Source organism: Sus scrofa, chromosome 10 (genome assembly GCF_054392235.1).
Source record: "Sus scrofa isolate SSC_HxYL_T2T_F1_AM1 chromosome 10, Sscrofa_HxYL_maternal_Yorkshire_Landrace_v2.0, whole genome shotgun sequence".
In the NCBI taxonomy this organism is placed as follows: domain Eukaryota; kingdom Metazoa; phylum Chordata; class Mammalia; order Artiodactyla; family Suidae; genus Sus; species Sus scrofa.
The window spans coordinates 38,265,021-38,291,748 of record NC_139392.1 but is presented as its reverse complement, the minus strand read 5'-3'; the positions used below and the strand labels follow the sequence as shown (position 1 = coordinate 38,291,748).

Here is a 26,728-nt window from a genome sequence, read left to right as displayed (position 1 = left end):
TCTGTGTTTCTCACTGCATAAATAACATGGGAGTGAGGATTGCAAAGAACATAGTCACCAAATTGTCTGTGGGGTAAATGGCCACAGGACACATGTAGGTGGATACACAAGGAATAAAGAAGAGTACTTTACCACCTTAAAGTGGGAGCCACAAGTAGAGAGGGCTTTGCATCAACCTTCAGAGCCAAGGGATTTCAGGGAGGTCAGGGTGACTATGTAGGATATGAGTAGCATGAAAAAATGAGCAAGCACATGCCCCCCCATTAGTTGCCACCACAAGTCCAAGCCTGTAGGTGTCACTGCAGGCAATTTCCAGCAGTGGTAAGAAATCACACATGAAGTGGTCAATGACTTTGGGACCATAGAACATCAAGTCATGTGTGAAAATCATATGCAGAGTGGATTTTAGCCTCCCCCCATCTAAGCAACCACCACCAGGATCTGGCAGAGCCCCTGCCACATGATGATCTTGTAGTGCAGAGGCTTACAAATACCCACGTAGTGGTCATATGCCATGACAGTGAGGAAAATGATCTCTGATGCAGTGAGGAAGTGTTCTAAAAAGAGCTGAGTCATGCATTTAGTCCAGAAGATGGTTCTCTTTTGATTCAGCAGGTCAATGGTAATTTTGAGGGTGGTGACACAAAGGAAGGAGGCATCAATGAAGGCCAAGTAAGTGAGAAAGAAATACATGGGAGCCAAAAGAGTGGGGCTGAGGGAGATGATATTTACAATAAAGAGGTTGGCCAGAAAGGTAAATAGGAAAATGAACAAAAAGACAATGAAGAGTATTTTCTGCAAGTGAGGATTCTGTGTGAATCCCAAGAGAATAAATTCAGTCACATTGTTGGGAGGCATGTGGAAAGGCATTCAGCAAAGGAGCACCTTCCTGCGGCCTGAATTATTTGCAGAGGAATAAATAATTATACCTATTAATCAGGAAATAATTGTATTCTCAATTTTTTTAGAACTAAAATAGTAACTGGCAGTGAGGAGAATGTCTTGGCAGTCTTGTCCTGGTATTTACTTCAATTCGTCCTTATTTTCTCCATGATGATTTAGATCTCTTCAGACACCTAGTACCTGTCACCTGTGAAACATCTACAGGGAAACATGGGATGTATAATTTACTGAGAAAATCCTGTGCTGTGTGAGATCTGGAGTTTCCTATTCATTACTGGTGACTTTTTAAGTCATCTCAGTGTCCCTGCTCTGAGTTTGTAAACTTACACATTGTAATTCTCAGATGTATCTTATAAGCTGAGAGGTCCTTCATATGGGTAAGAGTTATTCTGTGTTTCATGAGAATTTACAACTAAACCCTTAGCTCTAAAATGTGGAAAGAGAGACACGAGCAATAAATATCTTTCATAAACAGCCAGTTCAGGAAGATGTATATGTCATTGGTGACAAACTTCCTGGTAGCTACCAAAATTTTTATGCTATTCACCTGTTTACATACTTACAATAGTGCCTGGCATAATGTCTATGGTGTCTGAAACCATTTAGATATTAATTAAATGCTTATGAGTTGCCATTCACCATTGATGAGAATATGCATGCTTATCCAGACCATAAACTTGGGAGGAATTCAAGTGTTTTCATCCTTCTAATCTGTTTATTATTACTCTATACTTCATGGAAAACATAAATGAATATTTGAAAGGAAGTGGCACTATAGGTTTTTTTTCTGAAATATTTGATAGGGTAAGTGTTGAGTACTAATTGTCTCTAGGTAAGAAAGTGTTACTAGGTTGTTTTACTTCCAAGATATTATAGTATTTTTTTATCAATATGTTTATTCTTTAGAATTCTGTGCCACATACAACTTAACATAGTCATATTCAGTAAATTTCCTACTTCCATAGTTTTGGATAAAAAGAAAACAAAACACTTGCTTAGGTGTTCAACATGCAAGTATCTACCAAGCAAAGGAAATCCTTATTTCCAAAGTTCTAAAAATAGGCATTTACTATGAAAAGCAATAGGAAATAGTCTACTATGTAGGATAGATAATGCACTCAGCATATATACATATATACAGAAGCCCATATAAAGCCTTTTACTTCCTATAAATACCTACTGTAGTTCACTCACTATACAAATATTTTTTGGACTCTATGTATGTGAATCTATGTTTGTTCACACAAAGTCACGAATATTCCCCCTGTCAAATAGAATTAATGCCTGATATTTCATATCCAAAGAGCATCAAGTCATCTGTAATTGATATGAATGACCTACCCACCCCTTTATATTTCTGTTACATGTTTTCTTGTGCCTATTTCCCCCATCTTTCCATAGTATCAGCCCTCCATCACTTTTTATCACAGTCTACTGAGTTATTAATAGATTGGGAAATTTGGGGGACATAAATTTCCACAAAAAAGAATAAGAAAAAAATATGAATAAAATGCATTCCTGTGAAAAGCATGCTTTTTTCCTTTCAAGTATAAATGAGTAAAAATATTGATTTTTTTAATTTTCTAAGATAAAAATTATACATACAAAATGAAGAACTTCACCACATTCCTTTCTTCTTTTTTTTTCTTTTTTTTTCTTTTTTCTTTGTTTTATTTTCCCACTGTACAGCAAGGGGGTCAAGTTATCCTTACATGTATACATTACAATTACATTTTCCCCCCACCCTTTCTTCTTTTGCAACATGAGTATCTAGACTAAGTTCTGAATACTATTCAGCAGGATCTCCTTGTAAATCTATTCTAGGTTGTGTCTGATAACCCCAAGCTCCCAATCCCTCCCACTCCCTCCCCCTCCCATCAGGCAGCCACAAGTCTTTTCTCCAAGTCCATGAGTTTCTTTTCTGAGGAGATGTTCATTTGTGCTGGATATTAGATTCCAGTTATAAGTGGTATCATATGGTATTTGTCTTTGTCTTTCTGGCTCATTTCACTCAGGATGAGAGTCACTAGTTCCATCCATGTGGCTGCAAATGGCATTATGTCATTCTTTTTTATGGCTGAGTAGTATTCCATTGTGTATATATACCACCTCTTCCGAATCCAATCATCTGTTGATGGACATTTGGGTTGTTTCCATGTCCTGGCTATTGTGAATAGTGCTGCAATGAACATGCAGCTGCATGTGTCTCTTTTAAGTAGAGTTTTGTCCAGAAATATGCCCAAGAGTGGTATTGTGGGGTCATATGGAAGTTCTATGTATAGGTTTCTAAGGTATCTCCAAACTGTTCTCCAGAGTGGCTGTACCAGTTTCCATTCCCACCAACAGTGCAGGAGGGTTCCCTTTTCTCCACAGCCCCTCCAGGACTGGTTATTTGTGGATTTATTAATGATGGCCATTCTGACTGTTGTGAGGTGTTATCTCGTGGTAGTTTTGATTTGCATTTCTCTTATAATCAGTGATGTTGAGCATTTTCTCATGTGTTTGCTGGCCCTCTGAATATCTTCCTTGGAGAACAGTCTATTCAGGTCTTTTGCCCATTTTTCCATTGATTGATTGGTTTTTTTGCTGTTGGGTTGTATAAGTTGCTTATATATTCTAGAGATTAAGCCCTTGTCAGTTGCATCATTTGAAACTGTTTTTTCCCATTCTGTAAGTTGTCTTTTTGTTTTCTTTTGGGTTTCCTTTGCTGTGCAAAAGCTTTTCAGTTTGATGAGGTCCCATGGGTTTATTTTTGCTCTAATTTCTATTGCTTTGGGAGACTGACCTGAGAAAATATTCATGAGGTTGATGTCAGAGAGTGTTTTGCCTATGTTTTCTTCTAGGAGTTTGATGGTGTCCTGTCGTATATTTAAGTCTTTCAGCCATTTGGAGTTTATTTTTGTGCATGGTGTGAGGGTGTGTTCTAGTTTTATTGCTTTGCATGCAGCTGTCCATGTTTCCCAGCAATGCTTGCTGAATAGACTTTCCTTTTCCCATTTTATGTTCTTGCCTCCCCTGTCAAAGATTAATTGACCATGGGTGTCAGGGTTTAATTCCAGGTTCTCAATTCTGTTCCATTGGTCTGTCTGTCTGTTTTGATACCAGTACCACACTGTTTTGATGACTGTGGCTTTGTAATATTGCTTAAAGTCTGGGAGAGTTATGCCTCCTGCTTGGTTTTTGTTTCTCAGGATTGCTTTGGCGATTCTGGGTCTTTTGTTGTTCCATATAAATGTTTGGATTGTTTGTTCTAGTTCTGTGAAAAATGTCCTGGGTAATTTGACAGGGATTGCATTGAATCTGTAGATTGCTTTGGGTAGGATGGCCATTTTCACAATATTGATTTTTCCAATCCAGGATCATGGACTATCTTTCCATGTCTTTACATCTTCTTTGATTTCTTTGAGTAAAGTTTTATAGTTCTTGGCATAGAGGTCCTTTACCTCTTTGGTCAGGTGTATTCCGAGGTATTTGATTTTGTGAGGTGCAATTTTAAAAGGTATCGTATTTTTGTATTCCTTTTCTAATATTTCATTGCTGGTATACAGAAATGCAACTGACTTCTGAATGTTAATCTTTTATCCTGCTACTTTGCTGAATGCATTAATCAGTTCAAGGAGTTTTGGGGTTGAGTCCTTAGGGTTTTCTAGGTATAGAATCATGTCATCTGCATACAGTGACAGTGTGATCTCTTCTCTTCCTATATGGATGCCTTTTATTTCTTTTGTTTGTCTAATCGCTTTGGCTAGGACTTACAAAACGATGTTGAAGAGCAGTGGTGAGAGTGGGCATCCCTGTCTTGTTCCATATTTGAGTGAGAAGGCTTTCTGTTTTTCCTCATTGAGTATTATATTTGCTGTGGGTTTGTCATAATTGGCTTTGATTATATTCCGGAATGTTCCCTCCATACCCACTTTGGCGAGGGTCTTGATCATGAATGGATGTTGGACTTTGTCAAATGCTTTTCTGCATCTATTGAGATGATCATATGATTTTTGACTTTTCTTTTGTGAATGTGGTGTATGATGCTGATTGATTTGCGTATGTTGAACCATCCTTGTGCACCTGGTATGAACCCAACCTGGTCATTGTGTATAATTTTTTTGGTATGTTGTTGGATTCGGTTGGCTAAGATGTTGTTGAGAATTTTTGCATCTATATTCATCAATGATATTGGGCGATAGTTTTCTTTTTGGTGGTATCTCTGTCTGGTTTTGGAATGAGGGTGATGATGGCCTCATAGAATGTCTTTGGGAGTATTCCTTCTTCTTCAACCTTTTGAAAGAGTTTAAAGAGGATGGGCACCAGATCCTCTTTATATGTTTGATAGAATTCACCTGTGAAGCCATCTGGTCCTGGGCTTTTATTTGTTGGGAGTGATTTTATGACCTCTTCAATTTCATTTCTAGTGATGGGTCTGTTCCCTTGGTCTATTTCTACTTGATTCAGTTTTGGCAGGCTGTAAGATTCTAGAAAATTGTCCATTTCTTCCAGATTTTCAAACTTGTTGCCGTATAGTTGTTCGTAGTATTCTCTTATGTTTTCTTGTGTTTCTGTAGTATCCATTGTGATTTCTCCCTTTTCATTTATAATTTTGGTTATTTGGGTTCTTTCTCTCATCTTTTTAGTGAGTCTGGCCAGGGGTTTATCAATTTTGTTGACGTTTTCAAAGAACCAGCTCTTGGTTTTATTAATTTTCTCTATTGTTTTTTGAGTCTCTATTTTATTGATTTCTTCTTTGATCTTTATAATTTCCTTCCTTCTGCTGACTTTAGGACTTTTTTGTTCTTCTTTTTCTAATTCATTTAGGTGGAGGGTTAAGTTGTCAATTTGGGATCTTTCTTCTTTTTTGAGAAAGGCCTGTATTGCTATAAATTTCCCTCTGAGCACTGCTTTCGCAGCATCCCTTAGAATTTGAGGGTTGTGTCTTCATTATCATTTGTATCAAGGTATTTTTCAATTTCCTTCTTGATTTCCTCATTGACCCATTGGTTTTTTAGTAGCATGTTGTTTAGTCTCCATGTAGTAGGTTTTTTTTCTCATTTCTTTTCCCATGGTTGATTTCTAATTTCATGGCATTGTTGTCAGAGAAGATACTTGAGATAATTTCTATGCTCCTAAGTTTGTTGAGGTTAGCTTTGTGTCCCAATATGTGGTCGATTCTTGAGAATGTTCCATGAGCATTTGAGAAGAATGTGTATTCTGATTTTTTTGGATGTAATGTCCTGAAGATATCAATGAAGTCTAACTTTTCTATTGTTTCCTTTAGGATCTCTGTTGCTTTATTGGTTTTCTGTCTAGAGGATCTGTCCATTGATGTGAGGGGGGTATTTAGGTCTCCTACTATGATTGTATTCTCATCAATATCTCCCTTTATGTCTGCTAATATTTGTTGTATGTATCTGGGTGCTCCTGTATTTGGGGCATATATGTTGACGATAGTAACATCCTCTCCTTGGATGGATCCCTTAATCATTAAGTAGTGTCCTTCTTTGTCTTTTTTTAAGTCTTTTGTTTTAAAGTCTATTTTGCCTGATATGAGCCTTGCGACGCCTGCTTTCTGTCATGTCTGTTGGCGTGAAATATTTTTCCCCACCCTTTCACTTTCAATCTATATGTATCTTTTGTCCTAAGGTGAGTTTCTTGTAGGCAGCATATTGAAGGTTTTTGCCTTTTTATCCACTCAGCCATTCTGTGTCTTTTGATTGGGGCATTCAGTCCATTGACATTTAAGGTGATAATTGATGGATGAATATTTATTGCCATTTGAACCTCATGTTCCCGTTGATTCTATGGTTCTCCATTCTTCCTTTCTTTTTTTTTTTTTTTTTTTGGTTGGATGGTTTCCTGTTATTATCTGCTTGAGTGTATTCTTTTTTTCATTTTTTGCGAATGCAATATTTGGTTTTGGCTTGTGGTTGCCCTGTTTTTTAAGTATGCTAACCCCTTCCCATAATTGTGTGTTTTAGCCTGATGGTCCTGTAAGTTCAAACACTTCATTACTATATTAAAATTAAGATGAGAAGCATACAAACAAACAAACAAAAAGGGTTATTTACTTCCTACCATCCCTTGCCCACATTTTATGGTTTTGATGACTCTTTTTTATTTTTTTCTTTTTAATTTTATTTTGTTTGAAGCATGTTCATGATTAAATCTGTATGCTGGCTTATTTGAGTGACTGCTCTCTGATTGCATTTTCCTCAGTCCTAGTTATTCCTCTTCTTTTTCTTTTCTTTCTTCTTCCCTTTCCTTCCTTTCTTTTTGGTTTAGAGAAGCCCTTTCAATATTTCCTTTAACCTGGGTTTTGTGTTGCTGTATTCTTTAAGTTTTTGTTTGTTGGAAAAAATTTTTATTTCCCCTTCTATTTTAAATGATATTCTTGCTGGATAGAGTATTCTAGGTTGCATATTTTTTCCTTTTAGCACTTTATATATCTCTTGCCATTCCCTCCTGGCCTGTAGTGTTTCTGTTGAGAAATCAACTGATAATCTTAGGGGGGGTTCCCTTGTAGGTAACATTCTGTTTTTCTCTTGCTGCCTTTAGGATCCTTTCTTTATCACTAACTTTTGCCATTTTTATTATGATGTGTGTTTTTATCTTAAAATGTTATATTTCACTGAAATATCCAAGTTTCTTGCCAATATATAATAAAATGTTTAATCATGCTACGTTAATATTTGTCCCTTAAGGTAATATTTATTTTACATCAATACTTTCATAAAATGAAGATCTTGAAAAAAATTCATAAAAGGAGTTTTTGAAAAATTAAAATTTCTTTTTTTTTATTTTCCCACTGTACAGCAAGGGGATCAATTTATCCTTACATGTATACATTACATTTTTTTCCTCACCCTTTTTTCTGTTGCAACATGAGTATCTAGACAAAGTTCTCAATGCTATTCAGTAGGATCTTCTTGTAAATCTATTCTAAGTTGTGTCTGATAACCCAAGCTCCCGACCAATTTTTTTAATGGCCTTTATATAATGCCATTAAACTGAGTAAAAAATGGCGAAACTCTAGTGGAAATCCTGAAGACTTCATCTAGAATGACATTAATTAATTATTTGGGAGTGAAGGAATATTTATAAATTTATGGTATTTTTCAGGGAAACATACTGACCTTTTATTTTTATTTTCCAGAAAAACGTTTCCTGTTATGATATGACATATAGCAAGGTGATAAATTATACCTTTGAGATCAAAGATGAACTGTCTAATTCTCTACACATGATCCTTCCAGAATTTGTCTTTTCCACCTAGGTCGCCTGTGAATTTGATGGTTCATTCCAACCTGATTACAATTAGTTACACTAATAATTAATTTAATTTGTTGTTTTCTGAGGTATTTTTGCTTTGTGTCTACCTGCTGTACAATGCCTTTGTCAATGTTACTAGCTATATGACTTGCACCCTGTCTATAATATGAGATTGTTATTTCTTATGTTAACAATGTGTATTCAAGACTCCAACAAAATTGTGGCCATTGTGAATGGCTCAACATCCTGAGAAATACATCACATTTATGACTCTTATAGAATAATTGAAATTGTTTGATTCTAGATATAGGAAAGAGCAAGAAGGGAAAACATTTCCTGGATCATAATAGCCTGGAAAGAGAGATGATCCATAGAATTTTACGTTCTCACCAGAGTTTAATCCATAAATTACTACCTGGAATTTCACATCAATAGTATCTGTTTCACCTGATCTGGAGTTGATTTCCTAATGCCAAAGGACAAAAACTGGTCATGAAATGTCTCCCAAACACTGGTTGATATTTGGACTAAAGTGAAGTGAAGTATTGCTGGTCATATCAGTAAACAAAAGATGTGGAAGCCATCAGGCCACCATATTACAGCCACCTTGATGGTAAGCACAGAGGGAATTCTGGATGAAAACCTACCATCTAACATTCAACAGCTGCAGAGATCCATGATGGTATACCATGAAGAGATTCAGGACAAGAAGCATAGGATACTGACCCAGATATCTGAGATGCATAATCCAAGGAATGGTTTCAGTTAGCCCAGTGTATTTCATCTTTCTATACTTAGAAAATCTCTAATTTCCTTAACTTGAGATATTCAGTTTTCTTTTATTAATAGTAATCTTGATGTTCTCACTGTCTGCTCTTTTGTTACAAAAATTCCCATATATCCTGGCTCCTCCTCTTTACACTTAACATTTTGCTTTACCTGAAATAGTCTCTCACAGGTTTGAGTTTTTAGAATGTCTACCAAATAAAACATAACTCTCAAAATTTAGATCATGTTTTTTTGTTGTTGTTGATCAATACTAGCACAATTTGTTGAAGAGATTCTCTTTTCTCTTTTATATATTCTTGCCTCCTTGGATGTAGCCATGCAGAACTTAGTAAACACTTTTTCCTCTAATATTTTCTGGGATTAATGTGTGCTCAAATTATGGAAGAATAGCTCAGGTTGACCACTGACTTGGGGTAAGTGATTTAGTGAGAAGTAACATGATTTGGAGTGTTGTAGTCAGAGAAGTTTGGATTAAAAATGAGTGATGCCATAATGCAGAATCACCTACAGAGAAAAACATTGTATGTATCCCCCACTTTATGAAGGTTCAACTCAGCCAATTGCATATTATGAAATTTTATATTAGTACATATTTTCATTAATGAGAAAGAATTCTGAAGGAGATTTTTGCTGTTACAAAAAAATACTTTACCAAAGTAAGTGTTGGTCTTTTGTAAAAGTGAAGTGGTATAACTTGAACACTCAAAGAGAAGAAAATACTTACAGGCCTGAAGTACATTGGTACACATGAGACAGTGATACAGGCAATATCTCCTTGATGTTCAAAGTGAATTGTTATGAATGCAGGTGATTTTCTTATCTATAGATATAAACATATCACAGATAAATATGTCATTTGAAAGAAACTAAGGTTAAGTTTTAAAGACTTGGGCTGAACATTGTAGTGGAAACTTTTGAAAAGAAGCAGCATTTCCATGTAATAAACATCCTCTATCAAGTAAGCATGTGTGATGTGAGATGTGAGATGAGTAAATTAGTAAAACTCTTTTGGTTTTAATTTGCTCTTCTGTGAAATAGGCATGCTAATAGTTGAACTAGCAATTTAAACGTGGATATATCAACAAAGGGAATATGTCTGACACTAAAAAATTGTCTGTATAGTGTAAATATTTGTGTCAGACCTACAGAGCAAGATCTTTGGCATCTAATCATATGCCTATTTGTTCAAATTTGATAAAAGATGCATGTCATTGTTTCAAATGACTCCTCAAGACAGACTTGGGAAAATTATACATTTATTTTATATTCAAAGCTGTGAGACATAAGTACATTTAAGAAAACAGAGCAAATTAAAGGTAATTTCAAAATTTATAATGTATTTCATGCCAGGTAAAGAATTAGATTGTGAATTCTTCTTTTCTCTTTGTGAGTGTCTCTCTTTTTTTAATTTGGTAAATTTATAGTACAAAAAATTCAAATGTGATTCCTTCATGTACTGTCTCTTTCCTATGTATCTAATTAAATTTTCTATCCTTATTTGCTTTTTGATAGGTTAATCAAAAATGGATGTTTTGAGGTCAAGGTCCTAAAGAAAAGGCAATTAAATGCAAGTAAAATAAATGAAGAATTTAATAATGTGATAGCAAGACTCAGGAAAACACTGACTTTACAATGATCAAACTATGGTTTTACAGTGGCTTTTGCATTGTCTATTATTAAGCTATGAAAATAACAATGAAATAGCAAAATTTATTTAAAGCACTAAATGTTATCAAAATACCAAATAAATTCCTAGAAACTATTAAATAACCAACAAATTTTAGTTTTGCCTATTTTTTCTGTCAAAGATCTACAAAATTTCTTATATTTCTTCCAAAATTACTCAATAATTCTCCTATATATATATATAATTCCCTATTTTATATATATATATATATATATATATATATATATATATATATAATTCATCACATTTTAGGCATTGTGAATAGCCTCAGTTAATCTGCTCTTCAATAAAACCTTCGTGACCTTTTTCACTTCTGTGTTTCTCACTGTATAAATGATAGGATATAACATGGGCATAAGAATTGCATAGAAAAAACTCACAAACTTGTCCACAGGGTAGTAGGTTAAGGACATACATGGGTGAATATACATGGGACAAAGAAGAGTACTACTACTGTAATGTGGGAGCTACAGGGATAGAGGGCTTTGTGTCACTCTTCAGAGCCAAGGGATTCCAGGGAGCTCAGGATGAATGTGTAGGACATGAGTAACATGAAAAAAATAAGCACATGCCCCCAGTGTTAGCCGATACTGCCATTCCAGTTGGTGTCCCTGCAGGCAAGTTACAAAAGTGAGAATAAATCACAAATGAAGTTCTCAATGACATTGAGACCTCAGAAGGCCATGAGGAGAATCTACACAGTGGCATGTAGTATCCCCCCAATCCAGGTCACCACCACAAGTACCTGGCAGATCATGTGTTGCATGATGGTCAAGCAGTGCAAAGGCTTGCAGATTGCCCCATAGTGGTCATAAGCCATGGCAATGAGAAAAATACCCTCTGATCCTCACAGAAAGTGTTCCAAAAAGAGCTGAATCATGTATCCACCCAAGGAGATGGTTCTCCTCTGGTACAGGAGGTCAATGGTAATTTGGGGGGTAGTGACAGAGGTGAAGGAGGCATCTATGAAGGACAAGTGAGTGAGGAAGAAGTTCATGGAAACCAAAAGTGTGGGGCTGAGAGAGATGGTATATCAATGAGTGGATTGGACAGCAAGGTAAACAGGAAAATGAAAAAAAGACCACAAAGTATATTTTTTGCAAGTGTGGATTCTGGGTGAGTCCTAAGAGAACAAATTCAGTCACATTGTTGGGAGGCATGTTGAGATCCATTTAGGAAATAATAATTTCCTGGGGCCTGAATTATCTAGAAAGAAATAAAGAATTACACCTATTCATTAGGAAAGGATTGTGATGTCAATTTCTTAGAAAAAAAATAGAATTTTCACTGTAAGTAAGGAGCATGTCCTTGGCAGTCTTGCTCCAGTACTTGTTCTGATTCTTTCTTACTTCCTCTATGATGTTTTCTATTTATTCAGACACCTAGTATCTGTCACCAGAGAAATTACTATAGGGTAATATTAATGTGAAATTTAATGATAACACAGTATGCTAACTACAGGAGATCAGGTTTCTCCCCCTGCATCCAAGTACAATGACTATGCTAAGTAGTATCAGTGTCCAATGCTTCTGAACTTCCCCATGTGTGTGAGCTTACACATTGTAATCCTCAAATGTATCTTATAAACTGAGAATTGCCCCAAAGACTTAAGAATTTTTCCCTCTTCCATGAGAATTCACATTTGAACCCTCAGCCCTAACTGTGGAAAGTCACCATTAATAAATATCTATCCCAAGCAGAGTGTTTCAAGAAATGTATATAAGTCATTGGTAGACACATTCTCCCTGGTACCCACCAGAACACATAAACTATTCAAGTTTGTTTCCTTACTTACTGTAGTGCCTAGCATGATGTCTTCAGTGTCTGAACTTATTAGATGATGAGTAAAAGCTTAGTGGATTACCATCCTCCATGGTTAAGAATAAGACTACATACCCAGACCATAAATCTTTGGGGAATTCAAGTGTTCTAGTTCTCCTGCTCTGTTTATCATTACTATCTACATTATGAGAAATATAAATGGATACTGAAATAAAGTTTCTTTCCAGTTCACAGTTTCTGAAACACTTATGGTGTAAATATGAAAATATTTCATTGCCACTGGAAAAAACTATGGTACTGGCTCATTTTACTCTGGGTAATTAATGTTTGTTAATTGACATTTTTATTGTTCAAAATTATGGTTCCTGTACAATTTAAAAGTCATATTCAGTAAAGACTTCTGTATTCAGTAGCGCTTCTGTATATGTGATAAAAATGTTTGAAAAGGTGATTTTTACAGAAGGTTCTATCAAGCAAAAGAAATCCATTTTTCAAAGTTTTAAAAGTCAAAATTAAATTTGGAGAAGAGAAAGAAACAGTCTGCTAGGTAAAACAGAGTTAGATATTCTAGTATACATATATATACAGACAAACACAAACACATAAAACATTTATTACTTACTATAAATACCTACTAAATTTCACTCATTCAACAAATATTTATTGGAGACTTACTACATATATTAATGTGTTTTTTTCACACAAAATACTTGAGCATGCCTTTTAAATGCCCTTAATATCTGAAATTTCTTATCATTAACAAACAGCAGCAAGGGAACCAACCATGATATGATTTTCCTTCTCACTCCTTCATAGTTTTAGGACATGCATTCTAGTGCCTTCTTTTCCCATCTTCCCATACTGACCACCTTCCATCATTTCTTTAGAGGCTACTGCATTACTATCAGAATGATAAATTTAGGAACATAAATTTCCTAAGGAAAGAGAAAATAAGACATACATATAGCAAAACATATTGTACAAAACTAAGCCTTTACATTCAAAGATAAATTGATGAACTTAACTTTTTATTGCCCAAATTGAAAATTCTATACATATGTGGAAACAAAATGAAGCAGCTCCCTTGAATTTCCTTATTCTGAGATGGCCTCTCTGAACAGATCAGAAAAAACAAAGTGTGTACCTAAATTAAGTGTTAATAAAATTAAGAACAGTGTTTTGGATATAACTATGAAAAATAGTAATTACATTTTTATTTTTCTTTGGCTCCACAGTACTCTCTCTAGGAATAAACACTAAAGGAAAATATATTTAAAGGAGAAAAATCTTTTTTTACTTATATTGTCAACACAATTATTAAGAGCTATGGCATATTTAGAAATGACTTTGAATGTTTAACATTGGAGAAATGTATAACTAAAACATAGTGTGTCTCTTTGATTAATGTCTAAGTTTCTACAGTTGTTTTAAAAATTATGCAGCAACAGGAATATTCTTAACTTATATAAAGTGGAGAAAATTTTCAAAGCAAATTTGAAATGTTTAATTATTCTAATATAACTCTAACTAAACATCATTATTTATTAATTTAAATATATATCAATAAGAAAAAAGAGTCCCAAATATTTTTCCTACCAAATTGGTGTTATTATACTTGAGTCTATATTTTGTGATGTTTTGTATGCTGAAGAAGGGATTACAATTTCAGATAGGCATAGATGAGTAGTTATTATGATTCATAAGGTCCATTTTAACCTGAAAGTCTGTGATCGTATGATTTACTGGAAAAAAAAAAGCTTACCTAGGAACTTATCTGACATACCTCCATGCCCAGGGCCCCAAGCATGTCTTATTTCAGCAGGAATGAATTAGAGTTGTAAGATGTTACAGTGCCAACTAGCTAAGCTATAAATATCTTAGTTGATTTATAAATATTAACTATGTATAACACTTAAAAGTACTACAACATTATCTGTTTGTAGGCAAATTCCATAGATTTTCAACTGTGGCTAATTGGACCTCAGGGGTATTTTGACTATCAGACTTTTCCCACAACCCAATTATATCAAATTGTGTCATGTAAATTAACTGAAGAGCAGAGGTGAACTTTTCTAGCATTCATCTTTAAATCTAAACTTCTCTTTGAGTCTACATGAAGACAAAGCACTATGACAAGACAAAAAAACCACTAATGACTTAAGGTGTTTGTTAACAAATGGGCTCATAATGGAGTTTCAATATTTAGTATTTCACAAATTAAACATTTAGGAAAGTAAAAATATGATTTTTAAATTTATTAATTTAAATTTCTCTTCCATTTATGTAAATCATATTTTTAAAATACTATTTTCAGACACACATCAAGTAAAATTTTGAATCCTATTGTAAAATGGGCACTTAGCACCAGATAAAATTTAGACTTTTTTCTTCTGGTTTTTTTTTTATTTTTGGTATATTTAGGTCCACACCATGGCATATGAAAGTTCCCAGGCTAGAGGTTGAATCAGAGCTATAGCTGTTGGCCTATGCCACAGTCACATCAACACCACATCTGAGCCATGTCTGTAGCCTAAATCACAGTTCATGGCACTGCCAGATTTTAACCCACTGAGATATGCCACATTCAAACTCATGTCCTCATGGATTCTAGTTGGGCTCTTTAACCATTGCACCATGTTGGAAACTCCCAGGCTACCTTTTCAAAAGAGTTCTTTTTTGTGCCAATAGTGGGATAAGATTAACATGATAATGAGGAACATGATTTTATTCTCCAATTATAATTAGAGATGGTGAGTTTCATTTTTTTCAGTCACTTAATATGAATTGTATAAAATCCAAATGGGAGAAAAAACAGGCAATCATATTCACAATTTAGAGCAAATAAATATTAGATGTGAAATAAGAATGCCATATACCAGGAGGAAATAAGCAGCTAGGGCAATAAATCCTGGGCCTAGTCTCGTATTTTTTTTATAATTAAAAAAATATTTTATTTTTATTTTTTATTCATTATAAACACTGGTTTACAGTTTTCTGACAATTTTATACTGCACATCATGGTGACACAGTTACATATACAACTATATATTGTTTTTTCTCACATTATTACACTATCATAATTGACTAGACATAGTTCCCAGTGCTACACAGCAGGATCTCATTGCTTACCCATTCCAAAGGCAATAATCTTCATCTATTGATGCCAAGTTCCCAATCCATACCACTCCCACCATCCCCCTCTTGGCAACCAAAATTTTATTCTCCAAGAGTAGACTCTAGTTCCATACATGTTGCTGCAAATGACATTATTATGTTCTTTTTTTATAGCTGGGAAGTATTCCACTGTGTAAATATAACATATCTACCTAATCCAATCATTTGTTGATGGACATTTAGGTTGTTACCATGTCTTGGCTATTGTGAATAGCGCTGCAATGAACATGTGGGTGCAGTTGTCTTTTTCAAGGAAAGTTTGTCCAGATCTATGCCCAAGTGTGGGATTTATGGGTCATATGGTAGTTCTATCTATAATTTTCTAAGGAAAATTCATACTGTATTCCATAGTGGTTGTACCAAATTACATTCCCAACAACAGTGCAGGAGGGTCTCCTTTCCTCCACACACCCTCCAGCATTTGTTATTTGTGGACTTATTAATGGTGGCCATTCTGACTGGTGTGAGGTGGTTATCTTGTGGTAGTTTTGATTTTCATTTCTCTAATAATCAAGGATGTTGAGCATTTTTTCATGTGCTTGTTGGCCATTGGTATATCTTCTTTGTAGAAATGAATATTCAGATATTTTGCCCATTTTTCCATTGGATTGTTGGCTTTTTTGCTGTTGAGTTGTATGAGAGGTTTGTATATTTTACAGATTAAGCCATTGTCAGTGGCATCATTTGAAACCATTTTCTCCCATTCTGTAAGTTGTCTTTGCTTTTTCTTTGTGGTTTCCTTTGCTGCACAAAAGCATGCCAGTTTGATGAGGTCATATTTGCCTATTTCTGCTTTTATTTCTGTTGTTTTGGGAGACTGACCTGAGAACACATTTGTAAGGTTGATGTCAGAGAATGTTTTGCCTATGCTCTCTTCCAGGAGTTTGATGGTGTCTTGTCTTATATTTTGGTCTTTCAGCCCGTTTGAGTTTCTTTTTGTTCATGGTGTGAGGGTGTGTTCTAGCCTCATTGATTTGTATGCCATTGTCCAGGTTTCTCAGCAAGACTTGCTGAAAAGACTGTCTTTTTCCTATTTTATGTTCTTGCCTTCTTTGTGAAAGATTAAATTTCAATAGGTGTCTGGGTTTATTTCTGGGTTCTCCATTATGTTCCATTGGTCTGTATGTTTGTTTTGGAACCAGTACCACACTATCTTGATTCCTGTGGCTTTGTGATATTGCCTGAAGTCTAGGAGAGTTATGTCTCCTGCTTGGTTTTTGTTCCTCAGAACTGCTTTCGGAATTCTGTTTTTTTTGTTGTTCCATATAAATTTTTGGATTGTCTTTTCTAGTTCTTTGACAAAGATATTGGGAAATTTAATAGGAATTGCATGGAAGCTGTAGCTTGCTTTGGGTAGTATGGTCATTTTAACAATATTAATTTTTCAGACACATTGCCATGGAATATCGTTAAATTTCTTTGTATCTACTTTAATTTCCTTGATTAATGTTTTATAGTTCTCAGCATGTATGTCTTTCATCCCCTTGGTCACATTTATTCCCAGGTGTTTGATTTTTTGGGGTGCAATTTTAAAATGTACTTTATTTAGCATTCCTTTTCCAATATTTCATTATTTGTATGCAGAAATGTGACTGATTTCTGAATGTTAGTCTTACATCCTGCTATTTTGCTGAATTTGTTGATAAGTTCAGGTCTTTTTGGGGTTGAGTCCTTAGGGTTTTCTATGTATAGAATCATTATATCTGCATGCAGTGACAGATTTACCCCTTCTCTTCCTATTTGGATGCGTTTTATTTCTTTCATTTTTCTGATTGTGTGGCTAGGACTTCCAGGACTATGTTGAATAACTGTGGTGAGAATGTACATCCTTGTCTTGTTCTGGGTTTATTGGAAAGGCTTTCAGCTTTCCTCCACTAAGCATTATATTTGCTGTAGGTTTGTCATAAATGGCTTTGATTATGTTAAGGAAAGTTCCCTCTATACCCACTTTGGTAATTGTTCTTATGATGAAATGATTTTGGACTTTGTCAAATGCTTTTTCTGCGTCTATTTTGATGATCATGTGGTTTTTAACTTTCATTTTATATTGTGGTGTATGACGTTGACTGAATCGCTTATGTTAAAAAGATTCTTGTGCACCTGGGATTAATCCCAACTCGTCGTGGTGTATGATCTTTTTTATTTGTTGTTGGATTCAGTTGGCTAATATTTGATTAAGAATTTTTGTGTCTATGTTCATCAGAGGTATCAGCCTGTAGTTTTCTTTTTGGTGGTATCTTTTTCTGGTTTTGGAATTAGGGTGGTGTTGGTGTCATAGAATGTATTTGGGAGTGTTTCTTCATCTTCAAACTTTTGGAAAAGTTTATGGAGGATGGGTATAAGTTCATCTTTTTATGCTTGGTAGAATTCATCTGTGAAGCCTCTGGTACTGGACATTTATTTGTAAGGAGCGTTTTTTATGACATATTAAATTTCATTTCTAGTGATCAGACTATTCAGTTCATCTATTTCATCTTGATTCAGTTTTGGCAGCCTGCAAGTATCTAGAAAGTTGTCCAATTTTTCTAGGTTGTCAAATTTGTTAGCATACAATTGTTCATAGTATTCTGTCATGGCTTTTTGTATTTCTGTAGTACCAGTTGTGACCTGTCTTTTTTCATTTCTTATTTTTGTTTATTTGGTTTTATTTCTCTCCCTATAATTAAGGAGTCTGGCCAGAGGTTCCTCAATTTTATTTACCTTTTCAAAGAACCATCTCATGGTTTTATTGATTTTTTCTATTTTTATATGTCAATTTATTTATTTTTATTTTTTTCATTTTAAAAAAATTATTGAAGTATAGTTGATTTACAAAGTTGTGATAATTTCTGCTGTACAACAAAGAGATTCAGTTATATATGTACATGCATCCATTCCCTTTCACATTCTTTTCCCCACAGATTATCACAGAATATTTTATTTACAGAATAAAATACATACATTTAAACACAATTACATTCAGACAGATTATTATATCATGGATCTTAAGAAAAAGATAAAGTGTCACCCTCTGGAGAATTGGAATGGAAAATATGCTGAGACAAATAGGAAATGTATTCTATGCTTTATCCCATTTTGTATGGCTTTCATCTTTACTATTTAGTATTATCTATTACATTTCATTTTTCTTTAAAAATTAGCACTATATTAAAATCATGTATATTATGCAACTAAAATTTATAAAGAAGAAAGCCTTATATACCATTAAATATTTTATATAGCATAATAAAAAGAATAACTTAACTGGTAAGAATAACAAAAATAATACACCCTCTGAAAATAAGTAAAATATAAAATGCATAAATTGGTTAAAAAAACAATGTAACTATATAAATATGTCCTCATAATTTGTTACATCTTATTGATTCTTCAATAAAGGCATTACACCATTCTAGGTGATGTGATAAACAAGACATTATAGACCTTACATTGTACCATGGAGAGAAATGGTTATTAATAATGCAATTGTAGAATTATATTATTTAATTGTACATTTGCATTATTTAATTATAATTATCATAAATTCTTTGATAGAGAGGAAGTCAGAATCAGACCTAAGAAGACTTCAGCATTTCAAGAATGATGTCAAATGACCCCCTTCATGGTGGATTATGCACTTATTTACTATGATATATATTTTTTCTCCAGAGTTTCCCTGTTTGTGTATCAATTGTAGATTTTTGGTTTGATATAAGAGTCTATACGTATATGAGATTGTTTTAAGTTGTTCTCTTAATTGAAAGTTCATCTCCAGTATCCTGAATTTGTACCCACCTCTTCTCATGATTTCTGATTTTTCTAGCATAATTGTGCATGGATGAATGTGCATTTTTACTGTATATATACCTTTCCTGGTGAGCCTTGTCATTTGTGGTATTTTTGTTTCCTGTTGCTGTCTTTTCTTTTCTGCATAGAGAAGTTCCTTTAGTGTTTGTTGTAAGGCTGGTTTAGTGTTGCTGAATTCTCTCAGATTTTCTTATCTGTGAAGGTGTTGATTTCTCCTTCAAATCTGAATGATAGCCTTGCTGGGTAGAGTAATCTTGGTTGGAGTTTATTTTTTCCTTTCATCACATTAAGTATATCATGCCACTCCCTTCCGGCCTGCAGAGTTTCTCTTCAAAAATCTGCCAATAACCTTGTCTGGGTTCCCATATATGTTATTTGTTTCTTTTCCCTCGCTGCTTTCAAGATTTTCTCTTTGTCATTAATTTTGGTTAGTTTGATTAATATGTGTCTCGGTGTATTCCTCCTTGGGTTTATTTTATATGGTACTCATTGTGCTTCCTGGATTTAAGTGAGTGGTTCCTTTCCCATGTTAAGGAATTTTTTGGCTATTATCTCTTGGAATATTTTTCTGTCTCCTTCTCTCTCTCTTCTCCTTCTGGCACCCCTATAATATGGATGTTGGTGCATTTAACATGGTCCCAGATTTCTCCGAGACTCTCTTAATTTGTTTTCAATCATTTTTCTCTTTTCTGTTCTGCATTTGTAATTTCCACTAATCTGTCCTCCACCTCACTTATTCATTTTTCTGCCTCCTGTATTCTGCTGTTAGCTGTTTCTAGTGAATTTTTTATTTCACTTATTGTATTTTGCATCTTTTCTTGTTTGTTTTATATCTTGTATCTCTTTGCTCAGTGTTTCCTGTAAGTTATCCATCCCTGCCTCCAGTTTCTTTCCAATGTCTTGTATCATCTTCAGCATCAACAGCCTAAAATCTTTTTCCTGGAGGCTGAGTGTCTCCTCATCACTTAGCTGATTTTCTGGGGTTTTTCCTTTCTCCCTCATCTGAGTTATAGTTCTCTGTGCTTTAACTTTTATAGGTTTTGGGTGTGGTTACCTTTTTATAGATAATAGAGTTATAGCCTCTCTTACTTCTTATGTCTACCCCCCTTGTGGCTGAAGTCTGTATGGGAGCTTTCTGTAGGCTCTGATGGGAGAGGCTGATGCCTGCCCCCTGATAGTTGGAGCTTATTCTAATCCCTCTTGTGGGTGGGGCTTAGTCTCTGGATGGGATTAGAGGTGGCTGTGTGCCTGAGGGGTCTTTATGCAGCCTGTTTACTGAGGGGCAGTGCTGTGATCCCACCTGGATTGTTGTTTGCCCTGGGGATTCTCAGCACTGACTGATGGTGGGGCCAGATTTTCCCAAAATGGCCACCTCCAGAGAAAGGCAACTGCTGAATATTCCGAAGAGCTTTGCCTTCAATGTCCCTCCTTCACAACAAGCCACATTCACCCCTGTGTCCCCAGGATGCCCTCCCCAAACTGCAGTCAGGTTTGACCCAGATTCCTATGGATACTTTGCTTTGCCCTGGGACCCAGTGCATATGAAATTCCGTGTGTGCCTTTTAAGAATGGGGTCTCCATTTCCCCGAGTCCTGTGGAGCTCCTGTGCACAAGCCCCACTGGCCTTCAATGCCAGATGCTCCAGGGGTTCTTTCTCCCAGTGACAGATCCCAGCATGTGAGGGTTTGATGTGTGGCTCAGAACTCTCACTCCTGTAGGTGAGTCTTTGTGAACCAGTTAGTTTTCAGTCTGTGGAGCTTCCCACCCAGGAGGTATGGGGTTGTTTATATCACAAAATCACCCCCCCCCTACCTCTTAATGTGTCCTCTTTTTCTTCTGGAGTAGGGTATCTTTTATAGGGTTTCTGGTCCATTCAGGTGGAGATTGCTCAGCTTTTAGTTGTGAATTTTGTTGTTTTAGGAGAGAAGTTGAGCTCCAGTCCTTCTATTCCTATATATCTATTTATTGACTTCATTTCTGGTCTTTATGATTTCCTTCCTTCTGCTGACTTTAAGTTTTGTGTGTCATACTTTTTCTAATTGATTTAAGTGGTGGATCATGTCATCAATTTGAGATTTGTCTTCTTTTTTAGGAAAGCCTTTACTGCTTTGAATTTCCCTCTGAGTTCTGCTTTTGTAACATCCCATAGTCTTGGAGTGGTTGTGTCTTCATTATCATTTTTCTCGAGGTATATTTTAATTTCCTTTTTGGTTTCCTCATTGACCCATTGGTTTTTGAGTAGCATGTTGTTTAGTCTCCTATAGTTAGCTTTTTATCTTTTCTTTTCCTGTTGTTGATTTCTAGTTGCATGCCATTGTGGTCAGAGAAGATACTAGAAATATTTTCTATACTCTTATATTTGTTAAGGTTAGCTTTCTGCCCCAGGATGTGATCAATTCTTGAGAATGTTCCATGTGCACTTGAGACGAATGTGTATTCTGATTTTTTGGATGTAATGTTCTGAAAATGTTGACTAAGTCTAACTTCTCTATTTGGCCTTTAGGATCTCTGTTGCCTTATTTATCTTCTGTCTATAGGGTCTGTCAATTGATGTGACTGGGGTGTTAATGTCTCCTACTATGATTGTACTCCCATCAATTTCTCCTTTTATGTCTGTTAGTATTTGTTGTAGGTATCTGGGTTCTCCTATATAAGGAGCATATATATTGATGATTTTAATATCCTCTTTTTGAATGGATCCTTTAATCATTAAATAGTGTCCTTATTTGTCTTTCTTTATAGACTTCATTTTAAAGTCTATTTATTATGGTATGAGTATTGCAATTTCTGCTTTCCTGTCTTGTCAATTGGCATGAAATATCTTATCCCATCCCCTCACTTTCAATCTTTAGCTGTCCTTTGCCCTAAAGTGAGTCTCTTGTAGACAGCAGATTGAATACTTTTGCTTTTTTATCCAATATGCCACTCTGTGTCTTTTGATTGGATCTTTCAGTCCATTGAAATTTAAGGGGATTATTGATAGATGTTTACTTATTGCCATTTTTATCCTTGTTTTCTAGTTGATTCTATGTTTCTCTTTTCTTCCTTTCTTTTTTTGATTCAAGGTTTCCATTCATTTCATGCTTGAGTACTCTTCCATATTTTGAATGTAATGTTCAATTTTGTGGTTGCCCTTTTTTAAAGTATGTTAACCCTATATCTTCTTGTTTTATCCTAATGGTTATATAGGCTCAAATACATCATTAAAATTTAGAAAAGAATCTATATTTTCATACATTCCTTTCCCAAATTGTATGATTTTGAGTGCATTATTTTATTTAATTTTTTAAAAACATCTTCATGTTTAGATTAGTATGCTGGCTTATTTAAGTGATTACTTTCCAGTTGGGTTTCCTCCATCCTATTTCTTCTTATTTCTATTTTTTTTATTTAGAGTAGCCCTTTCAGTATTTCTTCTACTATGCATTTAGTATTGCTCTACTCTTTTACCCTTTGTTTGTTAGAAAAATTCTTTGTTTGCTCTTCTATTTTAGATATTATTCTTGCTGAGTTAGAGTATTCTAGGTTGAATTTTTTTTTTCTTTCAGCACTTGAAATATATTGTGCTACTCCCTTCAGGCATGTGGTGTTTCTATAGAGCAATCAGCTGACAGCCTTATGGTGGCTACTTTATAATTAACACTTTGCTTTTCTTTTGCTGCCTCTATAAGCCTCTCTTTATCTTTAACATTTGCCTTTTTGTTATAATATGTCTTTGTGTGGGCCTGTTTGGATTCAACTTGTTTGGGGTCCTCAATGTTTCCTTTAATTTGGTATCAGTTCCCTTTTAGCTCTGTAAAGTTTACAGCCATAATTTTTTCAAATATATTTTCAATCCACTTTTCTTTTTCTTCTCCTGGAATTCCTATTCTGTGAAGATTGCCTCATTTTATATTATCCCATAGATCTCATATTTCTTTCATATTTTATCATTTGCTTTTCTGTCTGGTGTCCTGATTGGATGGTTTCCATTATTCTACCTTCCACATCACTAATTCATTCCTATGCATTATTCACTCTGCTCTTTATTGCCTTTAGGTCAGTTTACATCTCTGCAAATGAACTTTCTAGTTTTTCTTGTCTCCTTATGTTTTCTATTTCCTTTCTAAGGGAATATGCATTACAGTTTGTATCTTGTCTTATTTCCTTGATATTCAGCCTTAAGTCCTTCAGTATTTTCACTATCTCCCTTTTGAAGTCATAGTCTTGTCAGACTGCAGAAATCTGTTTCATTTTTGACTGTTTTGGGTGATTTCTCCTGTTCCTTACCTGGGAATGGTTTCTGAACTTCATCTCCCTTATGTTTTTCTTTTTCTGTGAGTTTGGGTAAGCCAAACTGTATTCTTGTAAGGCTATATCTATGCCAGAGCAATGCTTTGTATTTTTTTGAAGTGGTTAATGTTTATTTTTGGTTTTGGATTTTGAATATTAGCTGTCTCTTTCTTAAGTGTGAGCAGGCTCTTATCCCCAGGCTGCTCAGTGTGTTTTCAGGAAGAAGGAGACAATGGTTAGGGCCAGCAGACAGTGCCTGGTTGCTGGGCTCTCAACAGAAGAAAGCACCTGCAGGAAGGCGGTACAGGCTACTTCTAGTTGCAGGGCCCTGGGAAGTGGTAATTTGTTCTAGGCTGATCTACCAGGTGTCCAGAGAATTGCACAATAGCAGCAGCAGGGTGTGTGAGTTCCCAGTGGAATGAGAGCAAAAACTTCCAGTGTTCAATTGCAGTGCCCTCTCCTGAGGTGATTGGAACCACAGGTGGTGCTTGTTCAGGCACCCCAATTGGAACAGGCCCTGCCTCTCCCTGGAGTCAGTGATATCTGTTATCAGTTGTTCCCACCCCCTATAGAGCATGCATGAAGCAACCTGTCTCACTTAGCCTACATAGGAGGTGATGCACAGGCTGCTCCTAGTTGCAGGATTCTGGGAAGTGGCAGATATCAAGTGTGGGGGTACTGCGCAGAGTGCAGTGGCAGCAGCAGGGCCACTGTGTTCTGAGGGGTGCAAGAGAACCATCAGATGGTGTTCAGTCACAGTGCCCTTCTCTGTGGTGCCCTTGAGGTGATTGGGGCTGCAAATGGTGCCTTTTCAAGGATGGTGTCAGTCTACTTCCATGTCTGGAGTGAGAGAGAACTGCAGTGGCTTGAACCGCCTCCTGTAGAGCATACAAGAAAAACCTCATCCTTCTTAGCCCCCTCAGGATATGCTGTACAGGTGCTCCTATTTGCAGGTTCCTGGGAAGGGACTGTGGTCAGGGTCTGGGCAATGGTCACAGCATTTGGCTGTGGCAGAAGCAGGGCAGGTATTCACCCATTGGAGCGAGAGCTATAACAGGTGGTGTTCCATCACAATGTTCTTCTCTGTGGTACATTATGAGGCAGTTGGGGATGCAAGTGATTTTTGTCCTGATATGCCCAGGGGCCGTGGGCCACACCCACCTCTGGAGTCAGGGATAACTGTGGTGGTTTGCCACTACCACCTGCAGACCACACAAGAAGAACCTTTCTCTCTTAGCCCATGAAGGAGGTGCTGCACCAGCTGCTCTTAGTAGGGTCTTGGGAAGGGACAGTGACCAAGTATCTGGGTGTCACCCAGGGTATTTTTTGCAGTGGCAATTGCAAGGAGGGTGTGTTCCCTTGGAATTGAGAGCAAAAGCTTATGGTGCTTGGTAGTCATTGTGTCACACTTAGCCCCCTGATGTCCTTAGCCCACACAAGATGTGCCTGGCCACTGGTAACCTGCTCAAGAAGTGCCCAATCTGCTGTAAATGAGCAGGCTTCTCACTGTCTGCAGCCTGTGCCAGAGCGACTTGGTACCCCATATATTGGTGTGTGGCTTCTCTCCCTGTGCAGACTTCACCAGAGCCTCTGTTTCCCTTGTAGACTGGCATGCAGCTTCTCACCCCATGTAGCCTGTGCCAGAGCGACTGGGTCCCTTGTATATTAGTGCACAGCTTCTCACGCTGTTCAACCTGTTCCAGAGCTGCCCTGCCCACTGGGAACTTTCGGACACATGGGCACACTAGGACACAGGGAGTTTCCTATGGTGGTCTGCCCTCCTCCTCTTGCTGTCCCCAACAATGTCACCTTGCCTCTCCTGCAAGTCCAGACCTTCTTCTGGGTTCCCTATGCTCTGGTGTTCCCCTCCCCAGCCTGTGGCATACTGCTCCCCAGCCCATGATGCACTGTACCTTAGCCCTTTAGATTTTCTACACACTACCAAAACCAGTCCTTTCCCTGGGACTGACCTCCAAAGCCTATGTATCAGTGCCCAGGCCCCACCTGAGCATCTCAGGCTGTGGTGTCCTGGCTTTTGGCTCAGATGATCTGTGTGGCTCTCACTCTGCTTTGCTGTTCTCAGTTCAGCTGCTATCTATGCTTTTCTTGGTGACTTTGAGACCCTTCCACTTTGGCTAATATTTCTGTCTGTTAGGTGGCTTCCCAGGATGTGAGTTCCTTTTCTCCTTTACAGCTCCCTCTCAGGAATGCTAATTCTGTCCTGATTCCTTCTCTCTCCCTCTTTTTTTCTTTTGTTCTACCCAGTTATTTCAAGATTTCTTGCCCTTTTTGAAGGTTTAAGTTCTTCTTCCAGCATTCAGTTGATGTTCTATGTGAGTTGTTTTACATGTAGATGTGTTTTTTAATGTGTTTGTGGGAGAAGGTGAGCACGACCTCTTACTCCTCTGTCATATATGTTGCTCACCCATCCTCTTTTTTAATAATTTTATTGGATGATAGGTGCTTTACAATGTTGTGTTAGTTTCAGGTGTACAGCAAAATGAATCAGCAATACATATACATGTATATTCATTATTTTTCAGATTCTTTTTTCATATAGGCCATCACAGAGTATTGAATAGATTTCTCCAAGCTATATAGTAGGTCTTTGTCATGAAATAATTCTCTATATAGTAGTGTGTACATGACAAACCCAACCACTGGGTTCACCCCTAACCCAATGTTTCTCCTTTAGTAACAATAATTTTGGTTTCCAAGTCTTTGAATCTGTTTCTGATTTTTGAATATGTTCTTTTGCATAATTTTACTAGGTACTACATATGTGTAATTTCATATTAAATTTATCTTGATCTGTCTAACATACTTCACTTAGTAGATAATCTCTAGGCCCATCCACATTTTAGCAAACTGTATTATTTTGTTTTTATGGCCAAGTAATATTCCACTGTATATATGTAGTACATCTTTATTCAATCCTCTGCTGATGGGCATTTATGTTGTTTCCATATTTTCAGTGTTGTAAACAGTACTATAATGAACATTGTGGTACATATATTCTCTGTCATTGTGGTTTTCTCTGGGTATATGCCCAATTGCGGGATTGCTGAATCACAT

General features: G+C 36.1%; 1 protein-coding gene across 1 annotated transcript; it reads right to left on the bottom strand.

The window, feature by feature from the left end:
* Positions 1-420: 420 nt before the first annotated feature.
* Positions 421-11,459, bottom strand: LOC146399008 (olfactory receptor 4C13-like). Its single transcript, XM_084979569.1, has 3 exons — positions 11,385-11,459; positions 9,677-9,772; positions 421-810 (listed from the first exon to the last, which is right to left on the bottom strand). Exons 1-3 carry the CDS (start codon positions 11,457-11,459, stop codon positions 421-423), a joined length of 561 nt encoding a protein of 186 aa, XP_084835695.1.
* Between the last annotated feature and the right edge of the window lie 15,269 nt (positions 11,460-26,728).

What these genes read in the sequence shown, in the direction of transcription:
- LOC146399008 (XM_084979569.1), bottom strand. Translation starts at nt 11,459, where the DNA reads ATGGCTTATGACCACTATGGGGCAATCTGCAAGCCTTTGCACTGCTTG. An exon ending in TGCAACACATGATCTGCCAG is followed by an intron (nt 9,773 to 11,384) that starts GTACTTGTGGTG and finishes TTATATCTATAG; the next exon opens with ATAAGAAAATCACCTGCATT. An exon ending in TACCAATGTACTTCAGGCCT is followed by an intron (nt 811 to 9,676) that starts GTAAGTATTTTC and finishes GGATTCACACAG; the next exon opens with AATCCTCACTTGCAGAAAAT.